This window comes from Telmatherina bonti (genome assembly GCF_933228915.1).
Source record: "Telmatherina bonti genome assembly, chromosome: 15".
In the NCBI taxonomy this organism is placed as follows: domain Eukaryota; kingdom Metazoa; phylum Chordata; class Actinopteri; order Atheriniformes; family Telmatherinidae; genus Telmatherina; species Telmatherina bonti.
In genome coordinates, this window is record NC_136613.1 from 17,773,561 (window position 1) to 17,793,411 (window position 19,851).

The 19,851-nt window shown below is 41.5% G+C and overlaps 1 protein-coding gene across 1 annotated transcript in view; it reads right to left on the bottom strand.

Annotated features, from left to right (window-relative positions):
* Positions 1 to 401: 401 nt before the first annotated feature.
* Positions 402 to 19,851, bottom strand: part of igsf3 (immunoglobulin superfamily, member 3) — a gene marked incomplete at its 5' end in the record, with an annotated part of 79,530 nt that continues 60,080 nt past the window's right edge. The window contains 5 exons of the mRNA XM_079253725.1: positions 402 to 685; positions 1,994 to 2,440; positions 5,069 to 5,479; positions 16,466 to 16,891; positions 19,263 to 19,670. Coding sequence (XP_079109851.1) covers positions 435 to 685; positions 1,994 to 2,440; positions 5,069 to 5,479; positions 16,466 to 16,891; positions 19,263 to 19,670 — 1,943 coding nt within the window. The 3' untranslated portion in view covers positions 402 to 434. The remainder of the gene's footprint in view (positions 686 to 1,993; positions 2,441 to 5,068; positions 5,480 to 16,465; positions 16,892 to 19,262; positions 19,671 to 19,851) is intronic.

A 19,851-nucleotide genomic window follows, 5' to 3' on the forward strand; every position in this document is an offset into this window, starting at 1 on the left:
GATCAGTAAAAGACTTTTTTTTTGGCATCCACATAGTCCCAGAGTCAATCGTAGAGTTGCTTCTCTTAAATGTTTTTCCAAAGATTGCCCTGCGATCTCATGAACACGATTTTATTTTCATCGTTTGAAAAATAGACTAATATTTGGAGTACCAAGAGTCAAACTAAACAGTTCGCACACTCAGTTATTCGTGCTAAAAATGGTATATCCATTCTTGCTCTCACACACACAAACACACACAAACACACACATTTCTTAACATAAAACAGCCACCAGGGGTAAAATCTAAAACTGATCAACTGACTAATTCAACAGAGCATTTAACAACAGTTACGTCTGAAGGTGGAGTCCAGATCTGCTCCCTGGAATTTGTGTTGGCTGAGTCCGCAATGTGCGTGAGGCAGGAGGAAGATGGTGGGGTGGTCCTCCTTTGTTTAGTCAACCGAGCCAGGATGCAAGCTGAGCGCAGGTGGGTCCAGGCAGGTGGGAGAGTAACTGAGGTGAGGTTCTTTTATCCACAGGAGAGGGGCACCGTTTTTTCCCTCTTGGCTCTTGGTGTTGTTGCGACTTTTGTAGCGCACAAACAGCAAAGCGATGAGGAGGATGCCGAAGATGGGAAAGGGGTAAAAGAAGACGAAGTAAAAGAGGGAGTCGATGGAACACACCACTGAGTGGATAGTAGACTCTGTTGACAGAGAATAACCAAATATTAGCGCTTTTATAATTTATAGTCCATATATATATATATATATATATATATATATATATATATATATATATATATATATATATATATATATATAAAATGGGGTTTCCTTATAGACATAAATTGTCTTTTACTATTAGAGCTGCCACTATGAAAAGAGCATTCGACCATTTTTGAAACCAAAACCTCAGGTTTGATCCTAAAGCGTGAGTCTATGCCCTGCTTCAACCTTAACTTAGTTTGCTCTTTTACGACATCTTTTACAAACAGATAAAAAAAAAAAAAAAAACATGGACAAGATTTAACTGTGTAAACAAGAAGCTCAAGTTTGTTTACTTCTTATCAGTTTGATGATGTTATTTGCAAGCCAACTGCTGACTGGATGAAAACTAATTTTTCCAAAGAGAGGATGATCACAAAGAGCAGAAAGTGATTGTACGGGACAATCCTTACTATTTTCAACACTTCACTTTGAGACAGTTATTTGTCCTCTGTGGATTTAGTCATTTCTGTCTCATGGCAAAACCGAGGTCTCAAAGATTAGATGCATATCACATTCTTGTGCATGCAGAGAGCGCAGAACACAAGGACACATAGCTGCATGCAGAGCTAAACACGCAATGAGGGGTACAAAAGCTCAGGCTACTGAGCCGAGAAGACACAGTCAAGTGAGAAAGTGGAATTTAATTCCAGTTTTCTTTGTGTCCACATCAACACTAAACTGTTTTTATCTTTGTTTTTTTTAAAAAGATCCCATTTAGTTACCTATTGAGGCCTTTTAGCTGTTCACACTAGAGCTATCGCCGTTGTTGCACAAACATATTAGAGGTGGGAAATGAAGCAATACAAAGACTCAGATCCTGGATATACAGCTAAAAGGATAAATAATAAACTGAGCCAAATTGTTCCCCAGGGAAGCAAATAAAAAACCTCTGAATTGCCGGGTATCTGCTGAAACATTGAGACATAACTGTGTATGGGGAATTTTACATTCATTTTTTGGAAAGCATTTTGTTTTGTACATCATATGAAATACTTGTTATTATCTGGGATCTTATTTCCTGAGCAACTTGGGATTTTGAACTTTAGATCCACACGGAGCTTGTCAGTCTATCAGAGTGAATGATTATCCAAGATAGATCAAAATATTTGATATGGATAAAGTGAAAGGGTCCATTTATTCTGTATTATGACATTTAGCATTTGGTCTTAATAGTAGCAGCCGATCACATCTTGTCAGTGTTCAATGTCACCTCCACTCATAGAGGCTGTGTATTCTGGGCTTACCTTGCTGCAGTACATTGACGATGGTGAATCCAGAATTATTGGCAGCCAGGCGATACCATATTTTGCGGGGGTTGAGTAACCACTCCTCCACATGGCAGTAGTACCGACCTGCGTCTGTCGGCCGGACCCCATGAATGGTCAGGCTGTACAGGTCAGAGTTTGTCCTTTCAAACTGCAAGCGGGAATTTGGCCCCGTTTCATCCCTCGGGCTGCAGTTTTCATTTCTGAAAACAAAGTCATGGGCGATGGTAAACACGCACTCGCGCTTATTTTCCTCCTCGCTTGGCTGATCCTCAGTGCTCTCGTCCTCAGACCGCTCCACATACCAGGTAACGGATAAGCGAGAGTCTGGAGAAGACTGTGAAGGAATGCTGCAGCCCAGTCGGATTGAACTGGACTCCTCTATCGTTACGTTTGACTCTGTTTCTTCTACCTGCAGTCGAGCCTCTGCAAGGCCAAGAAGAAAGACAGAGGATGAGATTGGGGCAGAAAAAATAAACAAACCTTTTGAAATGCAAAGAATGTGGAAAATGTCTTGGTTTTTTCCCCCCCATAATTTACATCAACAGCTCTTTCATGAATCCTTATGGTTTCAGCCTTTACTTCAACTTTCTGCCAAAATGAAGATGATAAAATTAGATGATTAAAATAAAGACTAAAAGACTTTCTTTGACCTGATTCGAATATATTTACAGCATAAAACAGTAAATCCTGCAAACAGGCTAATGGATGCACAAACAAGAAAAAATAAAGTCAATAAATTCCACCATGCTGCCTGAAGCTATCGCCAGTTTTTCAGCTTCCCATCAGGGTTAGATCCTCACTCAAGGCTACGGTATTTGTCTGCAAAGGAATGTTAAAGCCCTTCAAGGCTGTTACAATGACCCACTTCTAATATAACATAAAATGAAGTTGCAATAAAGACTTGGCTTGCATCGTTCTCTTCACTCACACTGTTTGCATTTTTGTTCTTCGTAAACCAAAAAGAGAAGCATGATAAACAGCATCAGAGCAGGACAAAGAAAAGCGCAAACATCATCATCTTTCCTCTCAAAGGACAGATTTCTGGATAAAAATCCATGTTTAGATACTATACCGTCATGTATACATGTCATTAGAAGAACTATTCCTCCGTCTGCTGTTGTTCTGTAGCTTATTCCTACTGACAAAAGTTTGATCAGTGTGTGAACGGGGTGTGAAGTGTCTGAGATGACACAGTTGGTGTAGTCAGCACACGGTGTGCCTCTTTCTGTTCATCAGACGTACAGCTTCAGTATCACACTGTAATGCTGTTTGTAAGGATGCTCTCAATGGCGGTGTGGTTTGTCTTTCCTGTTTTTCTGAGTTCTATTCTCATCTCATTATGAATATGATCAACCAAAGAAAAACAGTTTAAAATAACCATCACCACAATCCATTTGAGTGGATTAATAATTACCTCTGCGAGGAGATAATGTTTTTGCCCGCGTATATCTGTCTGGTTGTCAGCAACTACTGGGTGGATTTTTTTTTCCTGAGAATGGATCTTGATCTTACTTAGTTCCATTAAATTCTTGGATTCATCTGGAAGGAATAGTGGACACAGGAATTTTTTATAGGCGCTGTTCTTGCTTCTGTCTGAATTGTACACATGACAGAAAACAAAACCAAAAAAAAAAATTAAAAAATGCAAGTGGAGGTTGTCTATTATTTATCTGCTTTTAAGGATTTTAAATTGGATTGTAAGCATAGTTTATAATGTTCAGCCTTTAACAACCGCTCACTGTTACTTGTAGATCTAAAAGCTTCTTCCACTTGTCTACACCTGTCCAAGTCTTTTTGCAATTACAGATTTAAGCTCCTTTCAAATCCTCTTAATTAGATTTAAGGGAGAATATACTATTGATCAGTAAGCTGAAAAGAAAACAAATGTTTCCTTAATTTTTCTACCTTTTTTATGTGCCGTTTAATGTGTTTTGTGACGTTGACCAGGAAATGAAGCACAGTTTTGTGATTTTGGGCAACACATGTTGTGCCGACATGGCTAGGTATTTTTCTGATTTCATCATCCTCTACTAAATTCATTCCATTTACTATTAGAAGGAGCAAAGGAGCTCCATGGCACAGCGTTTTATTCAATTTGTCGCCTATACACCTCAAGTGATGCACTGTATTCCAGAAGAGCTCTACATTGGCTTCTTCTGTCCACTGAACATCATCGGTGGGATTCAGTGAGCAGATCACAGTGCTGGATGAAACTAAACCAAAATGTCATTTCAAACTTTTAAGAAGTGTTTTGCATTTGGTCTATGTTAGTATATTTTGTTAAATGTCTAACAAACCTGCAGCATCATAACAGTTAAAATGGAGGAGTTTCTCAGCAACATCAGAAAATGCTGAAAAGGGATTTCAGAAGGTTTTATGATTTTGTTGAAGCAATTGCTGTTATGTTTCATAAAAACAGCGTTTCTGTGATAGCCGTCTTGTCTAGAATCATTCAAAGCCTAATTTAAATGACGAAACACTATAATTTAACTGATTACAATTTAAAGTCTTCAAAAAACATACAAACAATCCTTTTAACTTGTTAATTTTCTTTTAACAAGTTTGCTTTTTTTTTTAGTTAAATATAAGTGGAACGAGGCACCAATAAGTCTGACCACTGTTGTATAAAGAAGGCGGGTGGACAGGGGTGAAGTGAAAACGATTCTGTAGGGAGAGAGAGAGCTATGAGTTGGAGTGTCCTAAAATAACTCTGATAAGGTGGGATGTCAGAATGTGGGCGGCAGTAGGAACGTCATCCCTTTAAGCGGAAGTATTTGAGTGCTGGACATGAGGCTAATCTCCATCAGTTTTCCTAACTTCATTTGTTTTTCCTCCCTCCACCTGAGCTCTATGTGGTGTAGGTGTAAGTTCATTGGAGTGGGATGGCCTCCAGGCTTTGAACCGAACATGTGGTGGTAGGAGGTAACGTTAACAATGTGCCACTGATCTAAGGCATGGCAGCGTGTGAGGCTAAACTGGCAGCTGCTTCCATCCTGTGGGAATAAAGACTCATCTAGTTAAAAAGAACAACCCTTTTCTCTGCTTGCTTACCTGGCTGCCTGACCAAAACCTGCGTGTAGCCTGAGGAATCCCGCGAGAGCCGATACCAGGCTCCATCTGGGTCTCTCAGCCACTCCTCCACCAAGCAGTAGTATGTCCCAGAATCACTGCTCTCTGCTCTGTTCAGCGTCAGCACGTAGAGACGAGGTGAAAGCCTCTCAGCCTGCACACGGAGTCGGAGTTTCTCTTCATCTGCATAGGCTCCGTACTCGAAGGCACCCGAGCGTTCAATTCTCAGCAGGAGCTCATCCGTTTCTGACCCTGCTGCACGTCTCACGTACCACAACACAGCATGCTGGGAGTCCTGGCTGGTCTGGGAGGCGATGGAGCAATTGATCCTGACACGGTTGTCTTCCAGGTACACATGAGACTGGTTGTTCTTTTGCACTTTCAGCTTACTCTCTGCAAGGAAACAAAGAAGAGGGGGGTCATGAAGAAGAAATAAACAGTCAAACCCTTTGGATATAGGAAAATGTGAACAGGACAGGTATACAATGCTTGTTTTTTTATTTTTGACAAATGGCCTGTCGTGTTGTCCATTTCTCATGGCAGCAGTGCAGGAAAAGAGAATGAGGTGTAAGAAGGTACAACTGCTGACAGTAAAAGAAAGATACAAAGAAGATGGAAAGGAGATTAAAAATACCAAGCAAGGTGTCAAACAGATGGTAAGCCTGATAGGTTTTAAGGTAGGAATGCATGACAAGATGCAGAACAGGTGAAGAGACAGGAGTGAAGGTGACAGCAGTGGCAGTATGGAAGACTATCATTAGGTCAGATATAAAAAGCAGGGCACTGGGGTCTTGTCAGCCACAAGGAAAAAGAAGAAGGCATGCATTTATGAAGTCATGCAAGCAAAGTAAGAGTGGGTAGGAGTGGATGGAGGTGACAGAGAGGTGTAACTGAGATGCCAGAGGGGAGCTGCAGCTTCTCTGAGTACTGTGACAGGATTGGTTACAGTGACATCAGTTGCAGGATAGGATTAGCTGCAGGTACATCAGGTCTGACCGTGACCAGAACTCCGCTGTCAAATGCTTGGGGGCAAGATTAGTTCAAAGCATGTCGAACACACACAAACACACACGCATATCCCTGACACAAGATACAGGAAAACACAGGGATACACAAAGACAATCAACAAGAACAAAATACCTTACAGTTCTTAAGCAAAATGCAGGAGAGAAATTTGTTATGCCATTTCTAGAAAAGCTTGGTAGTCTCCTAAATACAAAAATTACCTTAATGTGTTTTTTTTTTCTTTTTTTTTATTTGTTTGACCAGTCATTTAACAGATACAAGCACAAAAAAAAACAATGATCAGAGCTTGTAAAGTACTTACTTCAATAGATTTACAAACCTCTACTGATCTAAAATGATAGGAGAGAATCTTATAAAATAAATTAAAGAAAACTATATTTTATACAAGTAACATTATTCTGGAGGCCCAAAAGAAGTTTTAATAACACAGAAGTGGAACACATCAGTGGAAGGAACAGCATTTAGATCCCTTGAAGTATTATTTCTACTATATTAAAACACTTTGAGAAATATATTTGACGAATAAATATGTATCTGCAGGCAAGCCATTCCTAACAGCCTTTAAAGTAAGTAATCTTGCTCAGACTTTTATTTTTTTTTAATTTTTTTTTTTACTCTAGTAGTTTATATATTTTGTAATCATGAACAATAAGAAATATAGTTAGACCACTCAGTTTACTGTAAATCTGTAAAAACCAATCCAAACATTCAGACTGAAATGGAGTTGTTAATTTCTTAAAAAAAAAAAAAAAAGCAAAAAAAAAAAAAAGCCTTGGATCACGCAAGGAACAAAACCAGATGGGGATGAGCCAAGACAGGGTGCCATTTTCACAACTTGCTAGGTCCCCAACATAACCTACCCCAGCTTTAAAATGCACTCACTTGAAATTTAGTCTCTTTTTAGCATTGCTAAAAAAAAAAAAAAAATAAAAAAAATTACATTAACCATTCTGGTTTATCTCACCGACACCTGTGTGTGTAGAAAAAGGCTAATGACAGATCCTGCTGTGGAAAGACAAACTATACAAGATTTGTTTAAACAAAGTGCTTATTTTGGAGCATCACCAGCCCCAAAAATTCTAAAGAAAACAAGCCCAGAGTGACAAATGTTACTCAGGCAGCCACTGATTCCTCCTAGTTCTTATTCCTCTGCTTGTATGCTGCAATGGTAATATAACTGCACTGTCATATAGAAAGACATGCAGAAATTCACTAGATGTAGTTTGTAATGAAAACACAGCCCTCATTAATCCAACAGTGATTGTCTCACCATTTCAAGTCAAAATGTCTGCTATAAAAAGGTATAAATCAGAGGGTAAAACATTCCATACATCAACACTCAGTTGCCTTCTTTTTCTCACACTTCTCCAACGTTAAACAACCCCTCAGTGTTCAACACAACCCCTACAGCAGCTCATGCAAGGCTTTGCTATGACTGACTGAATGATTGACTGCCTAGGGTCACAGCCATCTGCTTAGAAAACCTCATCTTTATCCACAGATTGGCAAGCATGCTCAAATGACTGCTGTTTGTAGTTCTCCATATCTGCATTATAATTTATATTCAGCATGCATGCCTCTGGGCGCCTGGCTTCAAGGTATCATCAGACCACCCTGTTCGGCAACAGTATTTGGAGCTAACATCTCAAATTAGTCATCTCCATTGCCTCTATACCCACTAGACTTGGTAGGAATCCTGTTGACAGCTCCATCCAGAATTACTGCAGAACCCTGTGGAATCTTGGCAACTCTTTTTTTTTTTTTTTTTTTTTTAGCAGGAGAATTACCTTCAAACCTCCTGAAGTGGAACCACGCAGGATTGGATTGGCACAGGACAAAGCAATTCTCTCCCGTTCCCATTTGAAGTTTGAATAGGCAGCCAGGAGGAAAAAGTGGGGGCTGCGAGCCTGTTGCCATACACCAGTGTTTACAGAAATGCCTTTTCACATCTAAAATAGGCTAATTACTTAAGCCTTATTAGGTGGCATCAAGAGCCATTTCAAGTTATTATTACAAAAGACTCACTCAAGCAAAGACCAGGGGGGACGTAGAAAATGGAGAAACAATGGCCAACAAGGCAGAAGAGACATGAAAAAAGGAGAAATACTATCTCTTTTATGCTCCCGAAACAACTTTATAGTCGTCTCTTGCTGCTGAATCTTGTTGCTGTGAAAGCAACTTCACAGACCAGCCTGTCACATCCCCTGACACGTGTCCCATCCCACGGAGAGTGAGGTTTCTTCTGTCAGCTACAATACAGCCAATCATCAATGCATCTGCTGATCCAAGCAAAAGATAGGTCAAAAACTCAATGCAATCATACATCATGGACATGTGCATTGTTGTTTTATATATTGCATCAATAAAGGAAGGTTTGTTACATTTTGAGATCCAGCTCTGCTGTACACCGTTAACAAGGCTGTTCATCACATATGTGAGATCCCTGAACAGCATGAGTTGTTCTGTTTGCCTATGTGTCAGAAAGGCTATGAATACGCATTTCAAGGGTTATCACATGTTCTTTGCCACTGTGCCTTTAATTAGCCTCAAGGGTTCAACCACAAAGTAAGACAAAGCCATAATTAGAGAGACTTGTTCTTTCTCTTTAACAAGAGCTCATGTCCAAGGCAAATGTGAATGAAGCTGAACGACATTCGAAATGCACCAGCGCTCTGCTCTCATCTCACGTAGAAAAGTCACAATGTTTTTATTCTGTTTTGGAGCATAATGTTGACACCCTTTTGGGTTGTTCACCTACCTCCGTTGTTTCCAGGGCAACCCTGTCTCTTCGATCAACTTGGTAAGTTTAAAGAAGTCTTACCCAGCAAAACAGAGACTTAAAGCTTGGTTAAACCAGGTCAGAGCTTTTTTGTTTACATCAGCAGCATGATTTAATCTTTAGACTAATTCCTGCTCTGCGAAATGCCTTAGAACTACAGTATATTAGTGGGTGAAGAAGAGATGAAGAAAGAAATAATGTTTTATCCCACTATGTTTGAGCCTCAGTCTTGTTTCACTAGTTTTCTGGAGATGTGCAAACCCACACAGTACTGTCACTAATTGGCTCATTGAACCCTGTTCTCACCCCTTCTTTAAGTATGTCTAGCTCATATGGTTCAGTAGCTACAGGAAACATTAGAGCGGAGGCAAAGATGTTTTCATTCCTCTGCCAAAATGAGAGTCAAGTCAGACATATGCAATCCCTGCCGGTGGTCATCTGCCTGTTATTCTATAAGACTGCTAAAAAAAAAAAAAAAAAAAAAAAAAAACCCTACCCGAGCAAATTTCAACAAAAACTGGGTGAAGAGGTGAAGTGTGACCAAAACAAGAATGGTGCAGATCTGGGGGATGATCTTTTAAACTACAAAGCTGAGCATTGGTCCTAGCAGAGAATATGTTCCAAGTGTCCCTCCTGGTGATTTTGTTTATCACAAGAAGTGCACCAAGGATTATAATGACAAACCAATTTTGATGCAAAAGAAAGATCCTAAACTGTACCCAAAGTGTCAAAGCAAGTGTTTATGAATTCCAGCAGATGAAAACAGATCGGAGATGTAAAGCAAGCTTCTAAAATCTATAAGCAAAAAGTGAATCAAGTAAATGATTTATAGCAAAGGAACTCGTCTGTGTAGTGTCACCATACTGTAGGTCATGTAACCAGGGTTTTATTTCAATATATTAAAACATTTGTTATGGCAAAAAATAAACCTCAAGTAGAAAAACAACAACAAAACAACTTAGGCGGACATCCGCAAAAGCAAACTGGAGAGTTGTTCTTCAGAAATTTAATTTCTGGAAACCTGTATGACGTGAGTTTATATTTTGAAAAAGACCTTTCAGTCACAAGTTTATCAGACAGGAAAAGACAGTTATGTCTTTTATAAGGAAAGAAAGAGAAAAAACTATGCTAACAGGTAAAACATAAACATGGTGGTTAGCACTCCTGGTCTTTGTGAGACAAAAAATAGAAAGCAAAGTATGCTACTGGTTACTAAGTGGTGGTTACTAGGCTATGTCAGGAAATGGAATCAAATAAATCAACACAAAATACATGTTAAGGTTAAAACAAACATAGAAGATGCAGAACAAGTACATTCAAATTCACAAAAAAGAATATAAATAAATAAATTGTGGCACTTGGTGAAAGCATACCACTGCAGTTAAGGCAAAGCGGTCATAGCAGATCATGGACATGGTCTGTTCCAGCAACTAGTAGGCAAGAAGCAGGGTACAACCTCACCTTCAAGGTCACCAGTCCATCCCAGATTCTTAATGCACTTTTCTATTTTTATCTTCCTCATTTACCTTTTCTTATTCACGCCATCTAACCGCTAATAAAATGGTAACAGAAAGCTTGCTATTGTGGCACTTCACTAGGCACAGCTCTTACTAACACACTCTTATTGCAAAATATTAGGTTGAGAGAGAAAACAGATGGAGATAGCAGTCAAAGATCATTAGGCTTTGGTCTTTTCCAGGAGAAAAATGTGATTTAGCTTTAAATGCATCCTCTGTACTGTTCCTGCTGAAGCTGTTTCATGCAGAACAGTCTCTACTGTAGGCTGCACTCAACCATCTGATCCTTTTCTTTTATCAAAGTCTTCATTTGAAGAATCACCTCTTTTCTCTCATTTCTGCTTCCATGATCTGCCAGCCTTTTCTGATCAGCTTGCATGAATATTCAGCAGACTAGCCTGTGGGTTTATGAATATTAATTAAGCCTAAATGAAGTGTGAACATCAGAGGTGCAGGTAGAGTGTACCCAACATTTAGTCCATTTTTAAAAATAGTCAAATGTGTATGAAAAGACCGTAGATGACAACTTAACCACCAGGCTACAAGTGTACTGTAAAGCTTCTACTTTCAATGAAAAAAGGGGAATGAGAGAGGGCGAAGGAGATGGGAGAATGATGACTAAGAGTGAGAAGGTAGACACAGAAAGAGGAATGATGGGTTTTTTTTTCCACCAAAAGAAGACAGAATAGGAGAAAAATGGGAAAGTTCAGGGATATATCATCAAAGTGAATGGATAGTCACAGGAGGAGTAAGAATGAATGTGCAGAGGGAAGGAGAGAGTCTGAAAAAGATGAGATGTAAAAGACAGAAAGTGAGAACATGCTCCTGAGGGGATTTCAGAAATCAGCAGACAGCCTCTCCAGATGCTTACAAGAGGACTTATGGTCTTAATGGCTGCTTGTTCTGCCTATAGAATTAGCAGGGCCCTTGGCTTATCTTTAACAAGGACACACCAAGCATTACAAGACTGAAGGCTGTGGACACACCTGATCCCCTGCAGGACAGCACATTTAGGCCTGCTGCTACTTCTTACACAGACATTCTGCATAGTCTAACTGGGCCTTTGTTTGAAAGGGCCATAGATCAGCGTAGGCTGCCAGTCAGAGGCGATGACAGATAGAGATTGTATGACTGAAAAGCGCAGATTAAGGAGCCTAATTTCTATGCTAATGCCTGTGATGTATCTATGAACCCATTGTGTCAGGAGAATATTACCAGTTCTGATCTTTCTCCATGGCAACTCACCAAAATATCTCTATGAGTGGTCTAAATATGGATATCTATGAACGTGATGGCTTGCCTTATATGTATCCACACACCAATAAAATACATTCATTTCCCATTTTCTGACCTGATTGTTGGGCTGCTACCAGCTGGGCAGCAGATGTACAGAGGTTGGGTGAGACAGTGGGTCAGGGCAGGGGAACTCTGGGAGATTAATGACCCAAAGCAAGTTGACACGAAAAAAGAACATAAACAGGTATTAGATTCGGCCATGGGCCAGTGTGCATGCCTGAGTGTGTTTTAGAGGCTCCAGCCAATACGCATAAAACATATTATGTTCATTAAACCACAAAGAACAGTGGTCATTCAGTTGGTGCAAGTAGATGAATAGTGAGTGTGTGTGTGTGTGTTCAGGAGGCAGTGCTGCGCAGCTTCTCAAGCTTGCGTCAACCATTAGCCTCTGATTTACATGAGGAGCAGTGGCACTGTAGCTAGCTCTGAGTTACGACTTCAATTACAGCAGCAGCTAAAATGCGCACACACACACACACACACACACACACACACACACACACACACACACACACACACACACACACACACACACACACACGCAGGCGTTTAGAGAGAGGGAGGGACACAACAAAATGAATCTCATTGTCTCTGCAGATTGGGCCAAATAAGGAAATGAAGCTGAGATTGGATTAGCTTGGACAGAAATATGTGCACTGTGTGAGTTTACAAGAGAGGATGAGTTTTTTTGTTTTGTTTTGTTTTCGTGAGCGAAAAGACACAAAGGGGAGGAACCTGACCTTGAATGCCTGAAACAAACCCGATTAATCAGAAGCCTTTTATGAAATTATGTTCTGTTTTTATGCATCCCTGCAAGTCTTTGTTTTTCACACATTATGACCTTCTGTGATCATGTGTGTACGCAGCTGACAAACAGACTAAGTGCACTTTGATTATTCAAATGCGCAAAAGTATAAACTGTAGTCAAAGCAGACAAATGGTGTGAAGAGATGAATGCAGCTCTACACACACAGTCCTGCCTCACGTGAGCTTGGGGCAACCCCATACTGCACTCTTTCCACCCCCCCAAAAAAAAAGAATCAAACCACAGAAAAGATTTACCACTCTGTTAAAAAAAAAAAAAAAAAAATGTTAAAACCCAAACTGTGTGCAAACATGCAGCTGTGGCATATTTCATAATTCATGCAAAAATGACAGTAGTGAAGACACTATTTGAAGAAAAAATGTAAATATAATGGAGAGAATTATGAGAGAGAGGAGGGAAGTAGGGAATTATAAAATATTAAAAAAGCACAAGAGTGAGGAAGAAGCTGGGGGCGTGAGGAGGGGAACATGCAGCTAAGTGGGAGTGAAGGGGAGAGAAGGCATTAGAGACCTTGCGGGTAGCGTGAGGACAAAATACGGAAACGGCAGCAAGTATGCAAGGTGATGGGCCAGGTCTTAATGAAGATAGACAGCTCCTATCCCTGCGCTGATAAGCTGGAATCTCCAATTACTGCAGCGGTGGAAACACTATCAATACAGGCTTAGTGGCAACTACATCAGTGGCATGAAAGGAGAGCACATCTGTTATTACAAGGAAGGACATTCTTAACAAGAGCAGGACAAGTTAGTGGGAGGATTTTTTTTCCTGCAACTCAAAGCACAACCACAAGACAGAAAGAAAGAGGATAAAAATATGTTTTAAAAAAAAAAAAAGAAGGAAAAAAGGCGGCTGTTCCCGTATGGTGATGTTTGATCATGTGAGTGAAAGGTAGCCAGCAAAATGTAGGCATGAAAACAGAGATGATGAGAAAGTCTAAGTGGGACACCTCCCCCATTATAACTATAATCATTCTCACTCAGCCAATAACCAGACGGTCTTAATATCTTGCTCCTCATGCCAGGCACACATGCACAAATGATGAGAAAAATGTATTGATCTCCCCAAATCATCATTAATCTAAACTGCAGCTCCATTAGGGAAGATTCGGTATAATTAGTTTTATGTGTTTGCAGTGTGTGTATACGCGTGGTAGTGTTGGCACGTGTGTAGTTTGTGTTATGAGCGGGCGATATTAGATTGTGTAGCAGGGATCAGGGCTTCCCTGGTGATCTGCCATGCTGAACATGTGTTTGCCATTATTACATTTCAGAAAGAAACAAAGAGAAAGAAAACTCAATCAGGTCAAATCTAATCATTTTTTTCCAGACGTATGTGAAGCTGTATATTAACTGTTTATGTTGTGTGTTTGTGGACATCCTTTGCTGTGAGGGCTAATATCAAATCATGTTCCATCATAAGATAATTACACTTTTGCTCTGGGAGGTAACCCACTGTGTGCACATGCACTGCAAGTTTGTGTAGGAAAATGAAGTTTGCACTCCTATGTGTGTAATGACTTTCGACATGTCGTCTTTGGATGATAATTCAAACTCAACTGCTGTACAGGGGCCTCACAGTGAGTATAAAACTATTGTGTGTGTGTGTGTCTGTGTGTAGACATGGAGGTGAACTCTTCTGGCATGACCAATGGGACTTTGGCACAGGCAGCATGCTCCTAATGCAATTTGGAACAGCAGGTAGACCTGGACTAAGGAAAATATCGACAAAACATTATGCTGATTAGCAGACTGCGGGTTTTGGTCTAGCTTTTATCTGCATCCAGTAATACCCCCACCCCACCATGTTGATTTAAGATGCATAGATCTTGGATCCATGCACAATTTTTGATCCCCCCCCCCCCCCCCCCCCCCCCCTCTTTTGCTTTTGAAGTTCTCCGATAATTAAATGAAAAGTGTCATTCTGCATTGGAGACCATCTTACACATGGTGCTTGCAGCTTTCCTCAGAATACAAGATGGTGGCAGAAAGCTGAGAGAAGCAGTTTGGCCGTTGTGTTTCTGGGTGTCAGGGGCAATGTAGCCTTCTCCACGTTTGCACAGTAAGCACATAAAAGCTCGCATCATACCGGTGGGGCAGCTCATACATATTAAGCAACTACCACTGTAGGCATGTTTTAAAGTCTCTCAATTATGTATCTGGTCAGATGCTGTGTCTGCTCACACTTCATTACATGCGTTCCCCTTTATCTTTAAAATGTCTGGCAGGTTTAGCCAGGAGTGGTTAACATTTAGGGAAACATTGGGGGGAGAAAAAGGCAGATAGGGAGAAGAGAAATGTCCTCATTTTGACAAATGAGTCGTCAGTCTAAATGGTAGTCTGAGAACAGAATGAAAAAAAAATTTTAAAAAATCCACCGGAAAAGATGAGCAGGACTGAGCTGGGCCTCGGTACCTGATGAGATAAAGGAATTACTCAACCCCATTTCCTTGTGAGCTAGTGTCCTCACACACAGAGCGATCACTCTGTTATGGTTACTGATTGGATTCCAGTCGGCAACTGATCACATCGTCACGGATACTGATGGCATTACCAAGGTAACTGATCACTTTGTCATGGAGACAGATGCTGCTGCAGAAAGAGAGTGGATGGAGGACTCCTGCAAAAGTCTGCCTGTCAGTGAGTCTGTTCCTAGGATTTCTCTGGTAAGGGTTAAACACAGTAAGCCCCATATGATGTGAGGGGGGAGGGGGGAGGTAGGGGGGGTTGTTTGGCCTGAATGAGCATTCAGGATGAGTCGATTTTCAAATAACTCCCGAAGGGACGTAGGAAGCTGTGTGTTCTGCGTGAACGGTTAAGGTCAGAGTGCAGTCAGTCACCAGTAAGGCACTGTGTCTGCAATCAGTCCTGCTTCTGAAAGTAGCGCAAGTCTGTTTACATCTCTTCGCATTCATGAGTTTACCTGAATCAATATCAGTATGGAATGAGAGACCACCTATTCAATACACGTGACTCCATGGCTCACTTTAAAGTGTTATTGATCATCAGAGTCTTCCTCCTAACTCTGCACGGCATCTTTCACATCCACATCTAAACATTGAGGCATGTATGCATGCATCACTCATGCTCACAAATAAAACACTGCAAACCAACCATTTCAGATGTTGCCGGGTATTCATATAACAAGATAAGAACCTACATTTTATCCCACCCACACAACTCTCTCATGTTCTCCCTGCAAAATCCAACAAATCTTCGCCTCACCAGTACTGCAGGTACTATAAAACTTTGCTGGACTCCTTTTAAAGCTTAAGAAATTGAGGATATAAATGGTTTTTTTTTTTGCCAAGTAGAGGCTGCCTGCTGAGGCACAGTCAACTGATTAAATGAAATATTGTACTGCTGAGGCACAACAAGTTGAGCTAAATTGGGAAAATGCGAGTTTGTGCATGCTTTTTTTGTGTTCTTCCTCTAATTGGGATGTGTTTAAATGCTTTTTTCTCTTTGTGCGTGTATGGCGAATAAAGGGCCAGTGACGGTGGTATGTAGACAGTTTTAATGCCTCCGCTGAGGGAAAAAAAAAAGGTTCAAGGACAGATTGCTCACTCTCATCATCACTCTTCCTCATTTCCTCTCCCTTTCTCCCTTTCGCCTACTACTTTCACTCAGTTTTTCTCCTCCTGTGGGATGTTTAGCAATCCATTCACCCCGCTCCATCAGGAGACTCCACCCTGCCCTGCGCACATAGACGTACACAGACACACAAACGGAATCCAAAGACACTCCAATTAGTGGCTAAACCAGAGACTAAACGCAATTAGAGCAAGCAGAAATCCTCTAAGCTCTGGTGGATTCACTGTGTGTGTGTAAGTATGTGTGTGTGTAGCTCTTTGACTGTTTATCCCTGTTTGCATGCAGGTCTGTGTCCGTTCTAATTAGGTGTGTGTGTGTGCTTGGCAAGCATCCATGCAGCTTTACCTGGCTGTAGGACACTGATGCCGAGCAGGTTGGAGGTGCGGTTGGCCACTCTGCTCCAGCTGTTGTCGTAGTTCCTCCTCCACAGGACAGCGGTGCACTGGTACTTTCCTGCCTCGCGACGGCCTGCGCGGGTGACCGACAGCCTGAAGTTTGTGTTGGAGTGGGAGCGATCCACTGTGGTGCGGGTACCCAAACCGAGCAGCTGCTCTCCCCACTGCAGCGTGCCTTCTCGGGTGAAAGTCACCAGGTCCTTGAAATCATTCTGATCCTCCACTTCAGCTCGAGGGCTGGCTGGCATGAAGCGCCAGGTGACCGACGTGGGGACTCGTGGGTTATGACGGGGCTTGACTAAGCAAAGCAGGTCAAAGGAGTCTCCGAAGCTTATTGATGGGGTTCGTGAAGAGGCCGACACCATGAAGGAGGACTCTGTGTTTTGGAGAGGAAAGGATAGCAGGTTAAGGATAACACAGGGTCTTTTATTCATTTTGTTGTTGTGGTGAGTGCTTCTAACCTAACAAGACTGGCTCGGAAATGTAATTGAGACTACTCTCTCATGAGGTAAGAATGCACCATCTCTTCCAGGAAGGAGCCATCCTGTTAAGCATGGCTACTAAAAGGAACAAAGCATTTTGCTGGAGTAAATACAGACGATACTAACTGGAAAAAACATTGGCCCATAGGTACATCAGCTCTAAATCCTCACAAGTATTTCCCTACATTCTTATGGCCCAAGAGTCTAAACACAGCTTTGTGTGTGTACTTGACTGTGAGGGTGTGCTTCAAAATGAATGGTGATGCAACAAAGAAAACCCATGGGAGAGATTTCCTCTAAGCGCAGACGTTCGATCTACGCCTAGCTGCTTGCCAAGTCTAAGCTATCCTCATTAAGCTAAAAACATTCACCCAACTCTGTGTATTATTGCCAAGATACACCTGAAAAAGCAACTTAGACAGATAGACATGATAAAGTGAAGCTTTGCTTCTCCTGGGCATTCTGATAATATGTCCCTGCTCCTCGTGTTTTCACTGACTGCTAATTATTAAACTTGAATATAACAAAGATGGTCACACGTGCATTAAAAACATGTGGGAGGTGGAATGAAGACATGCTGATGATGCCTGATTCCCCCCCCCAGATCCCATTAATTAGTTTACCCCCGAATTAGCAGATTCTTTTGTCAACATGGCCGCCGCTTTCTGTCTGTCCCTCACCCCATCATGTCCTCTAACAGCCATCATGCCTGGTGTCCTTCAGGGTGTGTAATCAATGGCATTCTGTCCAGACTTGGCCAATGCTGGGACAGCTGCCTGGGGCCATAATTCTCTAACAGACAATAACTCTCTCCTCTAGCTCTATCTCTCATCTCCTGGCACCATCCGTCCTTCCATCTATCTCCCTTACTGCCGGCGTATCTCTGTGGCAGAAAAGAGGATTTTATACAGATGCATTTTTCCCCACACTACTTTTTAGCTGTTTGGAATATTGTAAATTATATCCATATGAGTACCTACTATACACCAGATTGCATGTGTGTATTTGGTATTTTCATACACACCCACACTCCACACCTTGAGGGCCCTTTACGCTAATCTGCTGGGAAGAAGCCCCTCTTCTGAGCACCTTTGTCTTCACTGTGGCAACAAATACATAAGGCTTGCTGCTGACATCCCACTACCATTCCCACTGGATCTTGCCAGCTATCAGCAGGAGTTCATAAAGAAGATGGCTATAAACTAAATGAAGGTACAGCGGCAATATATAATATGCCGAAGTACAAACTGTATGCTGGTTCACTCAGAGGACAGGTCGATGTGAAACACGATCCAAGCTTTGATGGAAATCTGGAGGACTGAGCTCTGTGCAAGAAGAAAGGAAAAAAAACTCCAGAAGTAAAAAAAAAAAAAAAAAAAAAAAAAATACTGTAATAAAAACTGGAGCTCTATTTGCATGGCAGGCTTAGATCCAATAAAACTGCAGCTGGAGGCTAAAGTAAGAAAAATTAAGGCCAAAATGAAACGCACTGACCGTCACACAACAGTGCACATTTAGAAAAACCCTTTTGATCAACAAGCACAGAGGAGAAGCGAAGGCGATGGAGGAATCTCACTGAATAGAGATGAGCAGTTTGGACTTCTTTCCTCTGATTTGCATAATGCCTCTCTTGTTCTTCAAACTAATGTTTCTCTTGTTGCCCCAACTTGACAAATGGCCACTTAAAAACTGACATCTCTTCTCTGCAGCACTGCTGTGTGCTGCTGCAGGGGGCTAATCCGTTGGTTGTGTGCATGTGTATGTGTGCCTGTACTGCACCCAGTGCTTTTGGCCTGCCAGCTCCTCACCGCTCCGCTTCAGTGGCTTCCTCAGCCTGAACGACGGATGTTCAGCTTAACTCAGCAGTGACAGAGGAGACCCACAGACTGTGAAACACACTGCTGCTGCATTTCCATTCTAATAATTCTGACTAATCCATACGTGTGTGTGCGTGTGTGTGTGTGTTTGTATGTGTGTAGTTCTATCATGGGTGTCATGAAAGCACAGCTCTTGACATGAGGCAGGTGGTGTTAGAGTGTGTGTCTGTCATAATAGCTCTTTCCCTAAAGCGATGCATGAATAAACCATGGTATATTCAACTATGTGCACCGCATGTCTTTCCAGAGCCATTCAGCAAATCACAAACTACAAGCCTCTTTTGGATTTGGTATTTAAGTGTGAAGCCACATGTCAGAATGTTTACATGCCTTACTGGCTTGAAGGTATTAGAGTATTATGATGCCACATGAGGGTTAAATAACTTACCAACTGTTTTGACAGTTACAGTCTTGGTATCTGATTTATCTTCCATCTTCTCCCAGCTTAGCTCTGGTTCAGTGCCAATCTGAAGCCACTCAGTAGCTGTACAGCGGTACTGCCCCTCATCCCCAGGTAAGGAGTTGTAAATGGACAGAGAAAACGTGTCGGCTCGTACTTTTTCAACACGTATCTCCCCGTAACTGGAGCGTTCTCTGTAGGTGGGGCTGTGCCACACGGTGCCCTCTCGATTCACAGAGGCCACCTCCTGGATCGGTCCAGTCGCTTGCTTGTCTGCCCACTCCCAGACGACAGACACTGGGCTTGAAGTGGATTGGACCACACAGGTCAACTGGATCCCATCGCCCTCCTGGACCTCTGATGAGTTACTGGACAATGACACGGTCATGTTGCTCTCTGAGTAGGAAGGAAGAACAAAAAGGATCATTAAAAAAAGGATCATTATTTATTAAATTGAAGATTTAATTTTCCATAAATTCTAAGGGAAGCTTTTCATGAAAAGATTTCACTTTTTTTTTTAAAATAAGAAGGGAATTGTCATTTATAAAAATCACTGACTAATTCAGTGCTTTGTGGA